This window comes from Bubalus bubalis, chromosome 12 (genome assembly GCF_019923935.1).
Source record: "Bubalus bubalis isolate 160015118507 breed Murrah chromosome 12, NDDB_SH_1, whole genome shotgun sequence".
NCBI classification, from domain to species: Eukaryota; Metazoa; Chordata; class Mammalia; order Artiodactyla; family Bovidae; genus Bubalus; species Bubalus bubalis.
In genome coordinates, this window is record NC_059168.1 from 27,774,718 (window position 1) to 27,792,702 (window position 17,985).

The 17,985-nt window shown below is 44.3% G+C and overlaps 1 protein-coding gene across 4 annotated transcripts in view; it reads left to right on the forward strand.

Annotated features, from left to right (window-relative positions):
• PRKCE (protein kinase C epsilon) overlaps window positions 1-17,985 on the forward strand; it is a 543,326-nt gene that overhangs the window by 201,326 nt on the left and 324,015 nt on the right. For all 4 annotated transcript variants that reach the window (XM_006054783.4, XM_025262285.3, XM_025262284.3 and 1 more), the window contains one exon: window positions 9,191-9,254. In XM_006054783.4, the coding sequence (XP_006054845.1) occupies window positions 9,191-9,254 (64 nt within the window). The remainder of the gene's footprint in view (window positions 1-9,190; window positions 9,255-17,985) is intronic.

Genomic DNA, 17,985 nt, shown 5'->3' on the forward strand with positions numbered 1-17,985 from the left:
AGGTGGAGTCTCTACTGAATCCCTGCCATGAGCCCAGTCCTGGATCAAGAACTGTGGACCCCTCCTCCCCCTAAAAGGGACATGTGACTCTTCCCCAGAGGGTCTCAAAGTCTAGGCAGGCAATAACCCTAACGACTTGACAGCTGACATTGAGAGGATTCTAGCAGTGTGTCAGGCCCAGCTCCAAGTGCTTTACCCTCTCATTTGATCCTCACAACACTCCGAAACAGGTCACACTGACATTCTAAATGTGTAGGTGAAGAAATTGAAGCAGGGGCCACACAGCTTGTGACAGGCAGAGCTGGGGTTAGGCCAGCTTCAGAGCCTTGACACTTATTCACTGTGATTGGCTTAGTGTGAAAATCAGGAAACATGGAATAAAACACATGGATACAAGTTTATGCAGTGAGAGAGAGCATTGTAAAGCAAAATGCAAAGTGCAGATGGGTGGTGAGTATTTTTCACTTCAAAATACTGGGGGTAAGTGGTTGCATTTCCTACTGTTTGCATTTAGCATCTCCTCATGGTTTACACATACACTGTCATCCCTGAAAGAAGAGAGGAGGATGACACCCTGACCTGGAGACACTTTGTAAGCCATCGCACCCCCTTGGCATTAGATTTGGCACTTTTGGATGTTTTCTCAGCTCAGGAAAGCATCTATATACACAGACTTATTTGTTTTTAGCCACCTCTGTCATCAGAGGGAGCCAGCTCTCTGGGTCTATTTCTGAGCCTGTTGAAAAGAGGAAGCAGGTGCTAACTGAGTTGACTCCGTTTTTGTGGCCGGTGGGGAGCTGGAATCTGTAACAGGCCTCCAGTTCAGCCAACAGGGCTTCCACATGGAGATGTGGCTGCTGCTGTTGGTATCTAGGACCTGGTTATGGCCGATGGGCAAGCAATGTGTCAGCCAGTTTTGAGGGGCGTTTATTTAAGATGTGTCTGGGAGCGGAAGCAAGCTACTCTCCGGGGGACTGGAGGTTAGAAATAGGTAGTGAAAAAAGGTGTTGACTTAAATATTGTGACAAGTTCACACAAGGACACGGTTTTTTTCAGTTGGAGTAAAATTGCTTTACAATGTGGTGTTAGTTTCTGCTGTACAAATTGTGAATCAGCCATGTGTATACATATATCCTCTCCTCCTTAAGCCTCCCTCCTATCCCCCATCTCTCCCCTGTAAACCATCACAGAGCACTGAGCTGCACTCCTGTGCTATATAGTCGCTTCCTGCTAGCTAGCTATTTCACACATGGCGGTATATATATATATATATCAATGCTACTCTCTCAACTGGTCCCACCCTCCCCTTGCCCCACTGTGTCCACAAGTCCGTACTCTAGGTCTGCATCTCTATTCCTGCCCTGCAAACAGGTTAGGAACATGATTTTAAAAGTCAAATGGTTCAAAAGACCATAGAGTAAGGAATAATGCTCCTTTTCTGATTTCTGGCCCCTCAATACTATAGTTTCTATTCCTGTTGATTAAGCCTCTTTCTAGAGAGAATCTCTGCCTAACGAGTATGAGTGTGTGTGTGTTTGTATACCCATATGATCACCCATTTTATTCACATGATAGCCTGGCATAATATACCCATTACACTATATTTTTTCCCACTTACTATAACCCAGAGATAGTTTCATATAGGTCAATCCATTTAGATCTTTTCCTTCTTTTTATAGGGTTGCATAGTCACCTACTGAATGATTTCCCATGATTTATTCAAGTGTCTCCTGATCATGGATATTTAGGTCCTTGAGGTCATTAAAAGCCATTCTAGAACATTTGGCCTATTTTTTTTGTTTTGTTTTGCATACGAGGAAATTGAGATCCACACACAGAAAGACAGATTTAAATAATTCAGCAGAGAACCTACATTTTGGATGTTTTTCTTGCTATTACTGTATTTTGATCACAGAAAGACAAGAGAAGGTGGCTGTGAGTGTTTTGCACACGTGGGTGGGTGTGTGAATATATGCCTACACAGGTAGGTGTACATTATGTTGGGTGACAGATGTGTTCTTGAAAAACTCTGAATGAACCCTTTTATTTTTAAAAATGGAATATGAAATTTTAAATGCCCTGAGGGTGGGAAGATGATTTATTATTTAAAGAAAAATTGTAGAGCAATCCTTATGTGAAATGATGTCTTCTTTTCCTTTTTTGAAAACGACTTTATTAAGGTATAATTTACATGCAAGAAAACGCATCCATTTGAAGTGTGTGGCTTGATGTGGTTTAACAAATGTATGCATTCATGTCACCACCACCTAATCAACATATAGAAAAGTTTCATCTTCCCCAAAAGTTCTTCTGTGCCTCTTTTTTAAAAAATTGAATATTTACTTTACCATTGTAAAATACAAAACTCAAAATCATTCAGTCATCCTCTATGCCTCATTGAATCCAGTTCTCATTTCCACCTCCAGGAGATCACTGATAGTCTTTTTGTCATGATAGATTCGTTTTGCCTATTCTAGAACATTATGTAAATTGAATCATAGAGTATGTACTCTTTTGTATTTGGCTTCTTTCCCGTAGCATTCGGTTTGTTGTGTGTACCAGGAGTTCATTCTTTACTGCTGAGTAAAAGTCTATCGTATGGATGCGGCCTGGTTTACTTATTCGTTGATCTGTTCTTGGACATATGGGTTGTTTCCAGCATTTGATTCTTATGAATGAGGCCACTAGGAACATTCGTGTACAGCTTGATGGCTTCCCAATACAGAAGACATCAGTTCGATCCATGGGTTGGGAAGATTCCCTGGAGTGGGGAATATTGGAGTGGGAAATGGCCACCCACTCCAGTATTCTTGCCTGGAAAATTCCATGGGCAGCAGAGCCTGGCAGGCTACAGTCCATGGGGTCGCAAAGGGTCAGACATGACAGAGCACGCATGTACGTGGTTATGTGATGGCTTCCCAAGTAAATAATCTCCATAATTCAGTTGTACAGATCCTCTTTTCATCCACTGCGCCAACGTTTATAAATATTATTAAATCCCTCCAGTGGGCTGGACAGGCGGAATTTTGCCCTGCAGGATATACACGAAAGTCTGCATAATATCTTTGCACTACCACGGAAGGTGTTTGAGATAGAAGCCATCCTCTTTTCCCCTTATTTCATGAAAGTAAGTACTGTTGGAAGCCTGTGAACCGAGTGGAACTCTTAAAAATATTTAATTACATGTGTAACCTCTGCTTTTTAACCAGCCGGTGATCTCTACCCATCAAGCTAGCAGCAAACTCCTCTAATGAGTCTTTAGTTTAATTGGCTGCTAACTCCAAAATCAGCACCCAGCAGCTGCTTGAGAGCAGCCATTGTGGTCTCCACGTTTACTGCCTTCCAGAAGCAGTGGCTAGGAGGCAGGCCACCTGCTGCGTGAAGATCTCCTGCTAGATCTGGCTTGCCTCTTCCGTGCCCAGTGCCTCTAGGGATGGTAGTGTGTCCAGGGGGTCTCCAGGGGAGAAGAGCCAGCAGTAAAGAGGATGCAGGCCTTGGGAAGTGGGTCCTCTGCCTCAGAAAGAAACCCTGAGTCTTCTCCCTCCTTCTTCCTCCCACTTCCTCCTCCCTCACTCCCCACCCTCCTCCAGGAAATACAAGAAACAGTCTATTATCTAGGACTTAATTGGTGTAACAGGGGCGGTGCAGCCTCCTTCTCCTTCCTGGATTCTGACCCACTCTCTCCCTTTTGCTTCTTTTCAGGCCCTAGTGCCTAACAACAGATGGAAAAGGAAATGAAACTCAGATGGGGCCTCTGTGACCCTTGTGGGCTGTTCTAAGGAGAGGTTTGCCTCGAGGTCTTCAGTGAAAGTGGAGCCTATGGTTAGGAGGAAGCTTGACTATGAATTTTTTACCTCCTTTGTCTCAAGCCCCATTGCCCCCAAACGTAGGCATGCACGGTGCACGCAGCAGTGACAGCTAAAGCGGCTGCGTGGGTGGGGTGCTAGCCCAGTGGTCAGAGTTCTTGCTGGACAGGTGTGGTGTGGTGGGAGGAACAGAGGTTGCTGAGAGGCGGGAGCTGAGGGGGCAGGTTCTGACTCTGCCGCTCATTCCCCGCTGTTCAGCTCCGGAGGACTGGCCCCCAGAGACCACCATGTGAACGCTGCCCCTGCAGCTGTGTGTGCTCTCACTAGCCTGTTTATCTTCCTTAACTTCAGTTTTCTCATCCTTACAATGTTGCTAATAATACTTGTTACCTTACAGGTTAATTGTGAGGAATCAATGAATAATGCTTGTGAAGGACTTTGTGAAGGGTCAGGCACCATCCAAAAGAGTGCCTGCAGGTCTTTTTGCTTTTCAGAGATGGCTTTTTGCTGGTTTCGATGGTTTGAGCTCTTTCCCTGTTGCTTTGTACCGAATTTGCAGGAATGGAAATCTTGTTTATGCCCAGACCTTCCCCAAGTGGGGGAAGCAGAGGATAGACGAGGTATTCAGGTCAGTTGTACCTGAGAAGGACACCCACAGAGGACAGCCAGAGGCTGCCCATTCTGGGCTGGATGGGGCTTGAGATGGAACCCTATCAAAGTCATCTCTCCTGTGTGCTCGAGGCAGCAGCACTGTGTGGGAATCCCACTGAAAGTTTTCTGAACCCAAGTTTTTCAATCTGAAAAGTGGGGAATATGTGTGGGAGATTGTTGTTGTTGTTTAGTTGCTCAATTGTGTCTGACTCTTTGCAACTCCGTGGACTGTAGCCCCCAGGCTCCTCTATCCATGGGATTCTTCAGGCAAGAATACTGGAGTGGGTTGCCATTCCCTTCTCCAGGGGATCTTCCTGACCCAGGGCTCAAGCCTGGGCCTCCTGCATTGCAGGCAGATTCTTTACCGTCTGAGCCACTAGGGAAGCCCTCACAAGAGATTAGGTGAACTAATTCAGGTAAAAAACTCAATACAGTGTCCCAGGCCTAGTAGAGACAATATGTGGTCATCCTCCACTTCTTATCTCATAATCACCTCATGACCCTCTGATGAACAGGGGCTATAGCCATTTTTTGCCCCTGGGTTTCCTGCCAGGGGAGGGTGCAACATTCTCACCTTGGTTCTACATCTGATAACTCAAAGCACTGTAAAATCATCAGATGTACTGGAATACATAAAATAACATCAACTTTGGGCAAGAAAATGCTTTGTAGCGGGGGTGGGGGGTGGACGGAGAGTTTGATATGGTAGAAAGAACATCACATCGGATTAAGTAGCAAATTTAAATACTTGACTTTTGAATGATAACTGTCATCGGGCTCAGTCACTAAGCTGTGTCTGACTGTTTTGTGACCCCCATGGACTCTAGCCCACCAGGCTCCTCTGTCCATGGGATTTCCAAGGCAAGAATAGTGGAGTGGGTTGCCATTTCCTCCTCCAGGGGATCTTCCTGACCCAGGGATCAAACCCGAGTCTCCTGCATCTCTTGCATTGGTAGCTAGATTCTTTACCACTGAGCCACCTGGGAAGCCTTTAATAACAGTAGCAGCAACAATTACTGAGTGTTCTGGGCCAGGCACCATGCTATGAACTGTACATAGGTTTCGCATTTTACGTCAGGACAGCCTGTCACAGGACCTGTTATTGGCTCCATTTCACTGAGGAGCACTCTGAAGCTTGGAGGAGGCAGTTTCTTGCTTCAGGCCGGAGAGCCAGCAAATTCACTCTTAACCACTATATACTGAGTAGCTCCTAAGTGCCAAGGGCTTTGTATGTGCGTCTTGTGGAATTTTCACAGCAACCTGTTTCACAGATGAAGAGATAGAGGTTGAGGTTCAAAGAGAATACATAATTGACTGACCTATAAGTGACAAAACTGGGATTCAGTCCTGATCTGACTCTAAAGGTTGTGTTTATCTCCCCCACGGTTCTACTGCTTTGCTTCTGGCCTCAGCTGAAGGTTGAAAGAGAATCATAGTCAAAAACGGAGATAGTATCTGGGAAAGTGTATCAAATAAAGGCATGAGATTCAAGGCGATTTGACAAATGGGGTTGCCTCTGGGAGAATTGGGAGGAACCTGAAGCCTGCGAGAAGGAACTGAGAAGAAACTCTGGGAATGGTTGGGCGGCGGGAGGAGGCCTGCTTTTATGTAGTGCCAGTTGCCTGGTGGTGATGCTGGCTTTCAGGTTGCAGGGGTTTTGCAGGGCTGGGCACCTACATTGCTTCATTATCCGCACCACGTAATTGGGACCAGAATTTGTGATTAAGCTAATTTGGCCATGAAGTTGCAACGCATTCCACCCCTTTTTATACCAGATAACCCTTCCAGTCATCCACGTCGAAGTCACACCACTCTGGATGGATTCTCAGAGCCTCCTCACTCAGCTTGCTTGGGGCTCAGCCAGCACTCCGCGGCCATCTGCCCAGGCTGCAAAGCTCTTTGTTGCTCTTGGCATGTTTAATAGCTTAATTTCTATTTTTCTGTTTAGAAATGCAGTTCATCGGCATTGAAGCAGCAGTGGGTGCTAAAATGGTTTCTGATTGCTATCTTGAATGTTAATATCCTAATACATTTTATCATCAATGACCTGTTCCCCCTTGACACAAGCTCTCACTCCCCTTTTGCAAAGATAGGCATGCAGCCTGCCTTCCAAGAGGCCACGCGGCCATCTCATTCCTTTGCTGTCTCCCTCCCTGCTTTTCTCAGATACCATTGTACTTTGCCAATGAAATCCACAGTCGTGGGAAATCTTTGACTTGGAGGATATGAGAAAGTGTTTCATTTTGCCGGCAGGGTTTAATAGGAATGATCTAATCTCTAAGAGGCATACATTATTTAAATTCCATGCTTTTGGACAAGGGGGCCCCTGAGACTTTTGAACTGTGGCAGGGACGGGATTTTGGTTGGATTCTGTTCAGTGGAGTCGACTGATGGTTTTCCTGTTTGTAATTCGCTGCAGGGCCCAGGTTATGCTTGTGGCAGGGGACAGTACTAGTGGTAAGAATGCTGGAGAACATTTTCATTATCCAAAAACCTGAAATCATGGGCTCTTGGGGCAGAAGGGGTGCAGAGAGTCATCTCCTGGCATCATCAGTGTGGTATTTGGCTCCCATTGGACCCCGAACTCAAGATCTCAAGCTCAGTGAGTGGGCCCTGTGGAGCTACCTGAGAGCTTTCTGCTCTCCCTCCCTCCCTGCCCTGAGAGTGTGCCTAAAAGATCACAGGGGCCTCATCTGGGGCAGGGAGGGGCATCAAAGACCCCTGTGGGTGGAACTGAAATTCTGAGGGAAACTGTCATCCCTCTCAACCACTGAAAGGCTGAGTCAGGAAAGAAAGTGGGGCTCACACATGGCTCAGGGAATGTGGATTAGGAGTGGAGCAAGATGTTGGGGGCAGGGACCCAAACAGCATTAGTTCACCGTGAGTTTTTACCTCAGAGAGAGTCTCCGGTGCTCCGGGTATATAGCTACCTCTTCTTCCCCTCGTGCCTCTTTGGAATATCATTTTAGTACAAATGACCTACCTTCCTTCCTGCCTAGGGAAGGGGCTTGAAGGAGTGAATAATCCCAGAATAGGCTCTGGGACACAGAGCCTTTCCCCACTTCTGCAGAGGTTTATTGGGTGTGTCTCCTGACCAGCAGACAGTAAGCTAAACACTGGGGGTGCAAAGAGGATTGTCAGAGTCTCTGTCAGGCTGACGATAGAGACATACTGACAGTGTATTATAGCTTGATAAGGGGCCGTGATTGAGATATGTGTGTGTACTATGAGAACACAAGAGTAATTCATTCTGACTTGGGAATATCTGGAAAAGCTTCAGAATGGAGGCAATAGCTGATCTTGACCTTGGAGGAGGAGGAGGTGTTCACCAGGCTGACCCTTCCTAAGTAGTACTTGCTAAATTTGTGCCTGCTCTTTGCTGGACCATGGACAAAAAAGGGAGGGGCTAGTAGTTCCTTCCCTCAAGAAACTCACAGCTTGTTGAGGAGTCCAGCCTGGCACGACTGAGCCAACTGGAACTCTGCACAGGCAGATGGAAGGCGGGGGTGGCTACCAGGGTTACTTGGTGATCCAGGGTTTCCAGAGTCGCTACTCTCATGGAGAACACACTCTCTGTAAGGACAGCTCAGACCTCGGAAGGATATTGACTACAAGAGGCCCAGCTCCTCTGACCTTGCTCATCAGCCTGCTTCTGTATAGAAGTAGCTTGCTGGATTAGGAGGTGGGGAACGAGGGTATGAGGGTGGGTGGAGAAGGTTGGTGGTGAGAATTTAGTAGGATTGGCTTTTTCCCAACCCTGGTAGAGGCTGGGGTTTGCCAAACACAGGTGCCAGCACACCCTTGAGCATGGGGTCCTTCAGTCCTGCACGAGCCCCGCTCACATGCCCAGCCTTTGCCTATGATGTTGCCTTCATCTGGAATGCCTTCCCTTTCTTGCCCAGGCTGCTCTTTTATACTGATCTCAGGTTCACCAGAATACTTTATATCAGTTAATTTCTGTTCCTCATCATTAAGCTGGGTTTGGCATTGTTCTCTGTTGTTTGTTTGTTTTTTTTTTTTTAACTTCCCAATGAGATTATAAACACCTTGAGAGTGGGAATAATGTCTTTTGCCTTTTTTGTTTTTTAATCTCCCATGAGCAATTTGTGTCGTATAAAGGATAGGGGCTTCTGGAGACAGTCTTGGCATTGAATCTCAGCATTGCCATTTACCCTGGAATGGTGAGGTCAGTTTCCTTACCTGTGAAACGAGATAACACAGTTTGTTAACCTTGACTTTGTCAGCATTTGGGGCTGGATAATCCTTTGTTGTGGGGGCTGTCCTGTCTGCTGCAGGATGTTTAGCAGCATCCCTGGCCTCCACCTGCTAGATGCCAATAGCACCACTCCCTCTTCAGTAACGACAATCAAAAATGTCTCCAGATATTTTTGTGTCCCCCCATAAGTGTTCCTTGTGTCAAGTGTCCCTGTGCAATTCCTTGTGTCACGTTTTGCTTGTGCAGCAAAACTGCTTCCAGTTGAGAACCCATGGGATGGCACTGCCTGTTGGGGATGTAGCAAACCTCATCATTAGTGCATCTGGAACGTAGTAGACATTCCATAAATGCTGATTCTACCTCATCCCTAATTCACCCAGCACTCTTCATGTTGCAGGTTGATGGATTGAATGGAGCTGTGACTCTAGGTTTTAGCAGTTTGGGTTGGAAGTGTCATGAACTCTCAGGTTGCCCCCATGATGCACTAACAGAGTTACTGTCATTTTCTTAATTGCAGATTGATCTGGAGCCAGAAGGAAGAGTGTATGTGATCATTGATCTCTCGGGGTCGTCAGGTGAAGGTAGGAGAGTGTGACCTCTCGTCATTGTTCTCGTCCATTGATCCTTTTGTCTTTTGGTCTCTCCCTTCCATCTTTGGCTGGGACATATTACAGCAACATGTAATTAATTGGCACTGTGTAAAGGAAAAGGTTATTTTGAAGATGTTTACGCCTATGTACCAAAAGAGACCAGCCATGCCACCTGTGAGCTCTGGTGGAGCTGAGGGAAGATTTTCGTCTTACAGAGTCAGACCAGTAAAGCAGGCGTTCCCGGGCGCAGATGCCCAGGCAGGCTTTGGAGGGGTGGCTGCCTCTCCTGGGAAGCTCGCATGGGGTTTGTGTTGTGCAGTTGGACGGAAGTAAAACCAGTTGGTCTAAGGGTAGTCAGAAATGAAATAAATGAGGTATCAAATTTCAGAATCCTATTTCTTTAGAGCTTTAATAGAAATGTTACTTCTATAAAGAGGGATAAATGAGGAGTTTGGGATAGACATATGCACTTGAGAACAGGGAGGTGGTGGCAGACTTGGGCTCTAAGGAGGTTGGGAATTAGGACTGAAACTTAGTTATAGGGACCATCTTTCCTCTCCTCTTCTCTATGAGGGCTGGGGACAGAACAGTTGGCTCTAATGTCACTGCAGAAAGATGGGATGAGCAAGGCAGGTTCCTCTTGGCAATGAGAAAAGATGGGGATTAGAGGTTGTGGTTCAAAGGGAAAGGCACAGCTCCTGGCTGCAAGACTTGGGCCTTTTACAGCATCTCCCTGGAATACTGGGGATTATAAGCCAAAGCCACAACCCCAAAATTTTAGGGATAAAGCTCTAGTTTAAGATTCTGTAATGGAGGGGGGATTATGCAAGGAAATTCAAAGGAGCTGGTCAAAAGATGCACTTGACAGGTGTGCCTGGTGATTTTTATTTGACTGTTAACACCTGATTTCAACAGGTGTTCAGAATAATTCAGTAACTGTGCATATATGGAGCTCATAATAGAAGTCAGTCCTCTTATAATAGATCTCAATTATTTGGCATACGTTTAAAACTTTAAACATTCTTCCAAAATTGGTCTCTTTATTTTCTGCTCTTTATTGCAATTATATTGTGGCATTTCCAACTTTCCTTCTCTACTCTCAGCTCTGAACAGCCCAGAATAGAAAACTATTGTAGAAGATTTGAAGATTTAACAATATTTAGTATGAAATATTCAAGATGTGCAAAAAAATAATAAAATGGGATTAAGAAATAAAGCACCCAGTAAGGTAAAGCCTTGTGTTACTTAAACATAATGACTGATCCCAAATTTACCATACTTCACAGTATTATAGTGGTCTCCTGGTTGGAAATATGGGTGAAACATTTGATGGGAAAAATCAATCCCCCTTTTCCCTTACATAATTCTACATGCAACAGGATAATTAATTAAATATGTACTTCCTGTGCCAATATGCTGGGCAATCAGTGGGAGGCTTGGTTATTTTTCCTTTGAAAAAATTAATGACTTGCAAATTATAGAAGATGTCCTTTTTTTACATTATCAGGAAAGGATATGGACAAATGAATGAATAAATAAATCAGAGGCAATTGGTTTTTTTCTTCTTGCTTCCACAGCTTATTGCATGTGAATGACCAAAGCAGTTTTCATTGGACTGAATTCTTAGTCTATTTTTTTTTTTTATCTCTTTCATCTAAAGAAAACAGGGTTTACTTTGGAAATGCTGACACATGCCAGACTCAGTAAAGTGCTAGCATGTGTTGCTCTGAAGAAAAGGAGAAGTTTTCTCCTCTTTTTTCTTGCTGTTCCTGGATTTGGAATTATTTCTCTGGATAGTGGGAGAGACTTCCAGCAATCTCTTCCTAGAAGCTGATCTTGGTGCATTCTGTTTGTGTTCTACGCATCTGTTCTCCCAGTCCTGCTCTGGGATGTTGAGGACTCGTGGTCCAAAGGTGGTTTCGTTTTTGGAAAGGTTGAGAGGGTGAGAAGAGGAACGGAGAATAAGTAGCCACAACATTTGCTACCTTGATTTCATGGTAAGGGTCCAGGGAAAAACAGGTTTGTCACACCCAGACTGTGGACATTCATTGATTCTTATTTAAGTCCTACTCTTTAGTGAAAATTCCTGACTCTGTATTCTGAGAAAAGGTGAAAAAGAGAGCTGCAATGAGGCACAGCTGACATTTTCACTGCTCTATTATTCTGCCATCAAGCATCCCTTCAGCTTGCCTATTTCAAGTGCTCCAGTCAGTCCCATCAATGGAAAAAAAGATATTCATAGCAACTGCACAAACTTTACACCACATGCAAATAGCAAAGAGCTCAGGGAAAGATGTGGGGGTGAGGCTGTGTGAATACACCCCCTTCTTCTGGGATGTGCCAAAGGATTCTTTTTTCTTGCTAACACACTGTGGAAAGCCTGGACATTTACGTCTGCTAGAGCTGGAGTTAATGTGATTTCTAACTGTCTAATAAAATTCCATTGCTTGCATGTCCTGTGTAGTTCATCATAATGGGATTTGACTGGTATGAGCTTTAGCTAAATCAGGCGACCTAACCTCAGACGTATGGGGTCAGGCTGGATAACAGTTAAGGTCATTTCTGGTCATGCAGTTTTGATCTTTGGTATAATTTGAAGAGACATCTATCAAAGCTCAAGCTGAAAGCTGGCTAATATCTATAACCAGTAGAAGGGGTTGACAGGTACTGTGCCAAGGACTTTACCTACATTATCCCATGCAGTAAACCTTTTCAGAATGTTTTATGTGTTGCTCTAGACTTGGGTGCCTCTTGTGCGTTAGTTGCTCAGTCGTGTCCAACTCTTTGCAACCTCATGGACTGTAGCCCATCAGACTCCTCTGTCCATGGGACTCTCCAGGCAGGAATACTGGAGTGGGTTGCCATTACTTCCTCTAGGAGATCTTCCCGACCCAGGGATCCAACCCACGTCTTCTGTGTCTCCTGTATTGCAGGCAGATTCTTTACCCACTGGATCACTGGAGAAGCACTGGGTGCCTCTTAGTGTTTGCTTTTATCATAGGTAATGACCATGATGGAGAAGGCGATGGCACCCCACTCCAGTACTCTTGCCTGGAAAATCCCATGGATGGAGGAGCCTGATAGGCTGCAGTCCATGGGGTCGCACAGAGTTGGACACGACTGAAGCAACTTAGCAGCAGCAGCAGCAGCAATGACCATGGGGCTTCCTGGTAAATACAGCACTACAGACTCACCAGATACTTAAATCAGAGCATAATAAGCCTAGGCAACAGAAGCATAAAAAACAATGTATGTAATTCTCGATTGTGCAAATAATTATTTCCTGTTGTAGACATTAGTTAATATTTTTCCCTTTGTTGTGATTGATTTGTATATTATTTCTATTCTTTATAGTAATATGATAATGAGCCATTATTTGCAGACTCCCAGAGGAGGGGCAATCAGGGTCTGACCTAGAGATATCTAGGCTCTTCTTCTCCCACCTTCCATCCAGGTGTCATGTTCACCCAGGAGAGTTTTTCAGAGTTTAGACAATAATATAAAGGACAGGAAGTGGATCTCAGTGGTATGTTTGGGTCCCCAAACTGTTCATCCAATAAAATGCTGGAGATAAAGGCAATTGGAAAGATTTTTGCAATACATCTGTCATAAATACTGCAGTTAGATCAGGTTGGGAAATTAATACATATTGTGGAAGTAGAAGATGAAGAGGTGGGTGAAAAAGCAAGCCCTGTCTTCTTTTTTCTGTTGCCACAGGCTTCAGAAAGCATTCAGTCTCCTCTCTGGGAGAGGAGAGGAGAGAGTAAAAAGAGAGAGCCTTAGAAATACGTCAGTCAGTGGACCAGTGGACAGCACTGACGGATGGACTCCTAAATCCTAGCTTAGAGCTTCAGATTTCTCAGCCATCAATGAGGCTAATAGGATGTATAGTAGGTTTTGATACTGTGATAGGACTGCTTTAAGGACAGAGTACTCACATGAAGGGGCTGCTCGATAATATCTTCAAGGCCCTGGAGACCTGAAGGCAGAGAGGTGAGCAACACTCTAACCCAGTGCTCAGGAAGGAGCAGCAGGCAAGGTATCCAGGGAAACAGTTTGAGGGCAAGTTTCTGACTCTGGGGCATGGCATAAGCAAAAGGTCCAAGAATACAGCAAGGTGCCAAAGAGGAAATTCATAGAATAATATCTGTATCTTTCAGGGGCTATGAGATTGCTTTTTGCAGAGTTTGGACTTTCCCATAGTTTTGTCCCATTTTCTTTCTCTTTCGTCACCACCCTTTTCCACTGAAGTATTCCCCAGAAGAACATTCATTAGCTTGTCTGTGTCTTGTCTCCCTTAATGCTAAAAATGTCTGTTTTCCTAAGCCTGGGCTTGTACCTTCTCTGCTCAGTGCAGACAGAACATGTGGTCCCCACACTCTCATCAGCCCTGGGTAAAAAGCCTGCATATATTCAAAGATGGTTATTAAATCTCTCTTCTTCAGGTTGAATCAATCAAATTCCTTAACCTTTCTGAATAGAGAGTTTAGAAATCTTGTCTCATCTTTGCAGCTCTCTTCTAGACTTTTTTCAAGTTGCATAGACTGGTAGACATGATCAAACACGCTTTGCTTCTTTCTAAGATGATAATGTGTGTAGAGCAAGTACACACATCTCCTGGCGGGAGATGGTGACATTGAGAGGTCAAGTGCCCAAGGCCAAACAGGTGATCACAAGGCCCTGTTGGTTCCGATTCCCGGCTATGATTCAGGGCCCTGCCTGGATTTAGGGCCCCAGTAATGAGTCCCCCCATGCCTATGTGGCAAACACCTCCTCACTGCTTTTAACAATTTAGTTCTTTTCTTCAGGAAGCTTTTTATAGAAAGAGGAAGGTAAAGTTTTTAGTTTTGAATCCAAAGATGACCCAAAGAATCCCTTTCATAAATAAGCAGATCTTTTTCCCACTGAAATGAAATGAAAACTTACATGGTCCCAGTTTAGAAATGGTCAGCTCCTTTTCAGGCTGTCTGTAAGATGCATCCATAACTAAGTCTTGATCAGACTCAAATCCCAGCAGATTAATAATCTTTCTTACCTGGTGTCCATGGCAGGCATTAGAACACTGCCTTCAGGGTTGAAATAGAGAAGCAGGCTTTCCTCTCGACACTCTGCCACTGGTGGTTTTTTATCTAGATAACATCTTTCCAATTCCAGAGTCCCACTGAATCTTTAGCTTATAAGAATTGTACTGTTTTCCTTAGAATTTCTTCATTTTTTAATCCAGTGCCTTCTGATGATCAGATCATTAAGCAGAACCATACATTCAGATGAAGAGTATTCACTAATGCATTTTAGTAAATATGCCAAGTTTGGTGTCCATGCTGAATTTGGGGACTGGGAAGTGGAAAATGAGAAATGGTGTTTGTAAGAGCACATAGCCCTTGCCTTCAAAGGGCTTGCAATTCCATTAGGAATCCAAGACACCTGCAGGACAAAAGCATTAGAGAACAAATGCAAGATAATATCACATTGAGTGCTTAATTGGTGTTACCAGGAGTTCTCCAAATGGGAATAAGTTGAAGCTTTAGAATAACCCAGAGAAACTCAAGAAAGAAGCAAAGCTTGAAGGCTGAAAAGGAAAAGTTAGGTATACCAGATTGACAAGGAAGAAGTGGGAAGACCATTCTGTGTAGAGAGCATCATGTCATCATTATCAAAGACAGCTTTGAAGCTCTTTGTTTTGGTAAGGCAGAATCAGTCAGTCAGTTCAGTCACTCAGTTGTGTCTGACTCTTTGTGACCCCATGAATCGCAGCACACCAGGCCTCCCTGTCCATCACCAACTCCAGGAGTTCACTCAAATTCATGTCCATTGAGTCGGTGATGCTATCCAGCCATCTCATCCTCTGTCGTCCCCTTCTCTTCCTGCCCCCAATCCTTCCCAGCATCAGAGTCTTTTCCAAGAAGTCAACTCTTCGCATGAGGTGGCCAAAGTAGTGGAGTTTCAGCTTTAGCATCATTCCTTCCAAAGAAATCCCAGGGCTGATCTCCTTCAGAATGGACTGGTTGGATCTCCTTGCAGTCCAAGGGACTCTCAAGAGTCTTCTCCAACACCACAGTTCAAAAGCATCAATTCTTCAGCGCTCAGCTTTCTTCACAGTCCAACTCTCACATCCATATATGACCACTGGAAAAACCATAGCCTTGACTAGACGGACCTTTGTTGGCAAAGTAATGTCTCTGCTTTTGAATGTGCTATCTAAGTTGGTCATAACTTTCCTTCCAAGGAGTAAGCATCTTTTAATTTCATGGCTGCAATCAGCATCTGCAGTGATTTTGGAGCCCAAAAAAATAAATTTCCACTGTTTCCCCATCTATTTCCCATGAAGTGTTGGGACCAGATGCCATGATCTTCGTTTTCTGAATGTTGAGCTTTAAGCCAACTTTTTCACTCTCCTCTTTCACTTTCGTCAAGAGGCTTTTTAGTTCCTCTTCACTTTCTGCTATAAGGATGGTGTCATTTGCATATCTGAGGTTATTGATATTTCTCCCGGCAGTCTTGATTCCAGCTTGTACTTCCTCCAGCCCAGCGTTTCTCATGATGTACTCTGCATATAAGTTAAATAAGCAGGGTGACAATATACAGCCTTGACGTACTCCTTTTCCTATTTGGAACCAGTCTGTTGTTCCATGTCCAGCAGGATAGACACTACAAATTAAACAAATGCCATTTGTATTCTCAAGGAGCTTCCAAACAAAGACAGTGTAGCAGATAGAAATTTTCAAACAAGGAAATGAAATAAATGATTAAGCTGTGTTTGAAGATTGAGGGCAGTTCTTTCTGGATGTGTCTTCATGGTCAAGGCCTCTCACTCACCTTGGCCACTCAGGAGGAGGGATATTCTAGGCCAAGTATGGTGAAGTCTGGGTTATGTCAGAGAGCACATTTTTAAGCACAGGCCTTGGGTGATTTGAAGGACAAGACCACTACAGGCATCTCTTTGTGGTCTTTTCTTTGTGGTCTTCTGTGGTCTTTTCAGCAATCTCATGGAGTCCCATGGTAAGCCTGCTACCACCCTAGGCCTTCTCCTTCTCTCCAGCCTATCTAGCTGGTGTCCCTGCATCAAGCCCTGACACTCGCATCCTTTTCAAGTTCTGTTCAGTCTCTAATGAGAAACATTGCTTTATATGTTAAAGGGACCCCTAACCCACCCAAAAAAGGGACTTCAAAGTCAGGCACTGCTCCAAGGAGCTGATGGGTCTCCCTCCTGTGAGGTGCCTCTGGCAGTAAGGTCGTGATCCTGCTCACCCCACAGGGTCCCCAGATATTCGTGGACAAGTTGGATTCTCCAGTAGCATGTGGAGAACAGAAAACAGCCTCAGCATTTGATAAGAGTGAATATTAACCAAAGCCAGATGTTCAAAACCATTATTCTTGCAATGTGTACCTCACCCTGCCCCCACTCCCACATATTCACTTGCTATTGCAACTCAAGACTCAGGGAATGAGCCTATTAATTTCCAGATTTTTGGCTCCCTCCTTTGTCCTGATGAAATAAATGCTTGTTCCTGGAAGTGGCCATATGTACCAGATGAGACAGGGAGAGTCAGCTTGAAAGCAGTGAGGACCAAACTCCCATTAAGGGGTTTATAATGTCACAAAGAGAGACAATGCTAAAATGCTTGATGAGAAATAAGCCAAGAAACCCTCATTTCCTTCCAAACAGACTCGAGATGCACAGCAGTTCCTCTGAAATGAATCATCCACAGTTAACAACACCAAATGCCAACCATTAGCAGATGAGAAACAGAATTGAATCCTGAGTGTGTGGAGAGCAGAGCTCCTTAGGATCACTACCAAAGCCTCCTTCCTCTCGGCCATTATGGGAGCGTAGATGTGCATTTTCTATTTTCTGTTGACTTGTGCGCCTGTTTTACTAATGAAGTAATTGAAGGAGGAATAGTCATATTGAATAAATAAGTTTAATAGAAAGAATAGGTTTATAATAGATCCTTAGTCAAGAAGCAAGCACCGGGTATCCTGGTGTGGCCTCCTATTCTGTCTTTGTTGTCTTGCTAGACATCAGTTCTGTGTCTTACAAAGAAGATCGTTTCGGGAAATTCATGTTTGCAGCTCAGATCATACTGGGTCAAAGTGGCTTATAATTTAATCATTTACTGCTGTTGATGTCCTTGTGATTTGGCTTAAAACAAAAGGGTATTTCCATTCATCTAACTTAATTTAGAGAGTTGTCTTTCAGGACCAATTACTTTATTCTTTTATCCAGTTGAAATTGGCCAGTGCTGACAGTTTTATTGATTTTTCTTATTACCTAGCTTCATTGAAACATTCACATTCTCACAATCAAGTGCATTTACCATCTTATTCAAGCTGCTCACACTGGGCCTTTTATCTTCCTCCTGTATTATAAACTTTTGGTGTGAGCTTTTGGGGGCCTGGGAAGGTGTGTTTTTTTTGGGCACATACATATAGCTAAGAACGAATGTCTGTGAATCTCCTATCTCACCTTCTTCCTCAGTGGCCCTCATTTAAAGCGTCCCTTATTTACTTATCTAAAAAATGTTAGGCCCTAGGAGTATAGAGTTAATGAAGATGGTCCCTGCTCTAGGGCATCTGTACTCTTAAACAATAAGGCAAACACTACACCAGTAAGCACCATGATGTGTTTGATCATTTGGGTAGCTACTGGGAGAACAGGGTATAGTGGGACTGCTCTTTCTGGAGTATTCAGTCAATAAATGACAACCTCCAGTACTTCCAC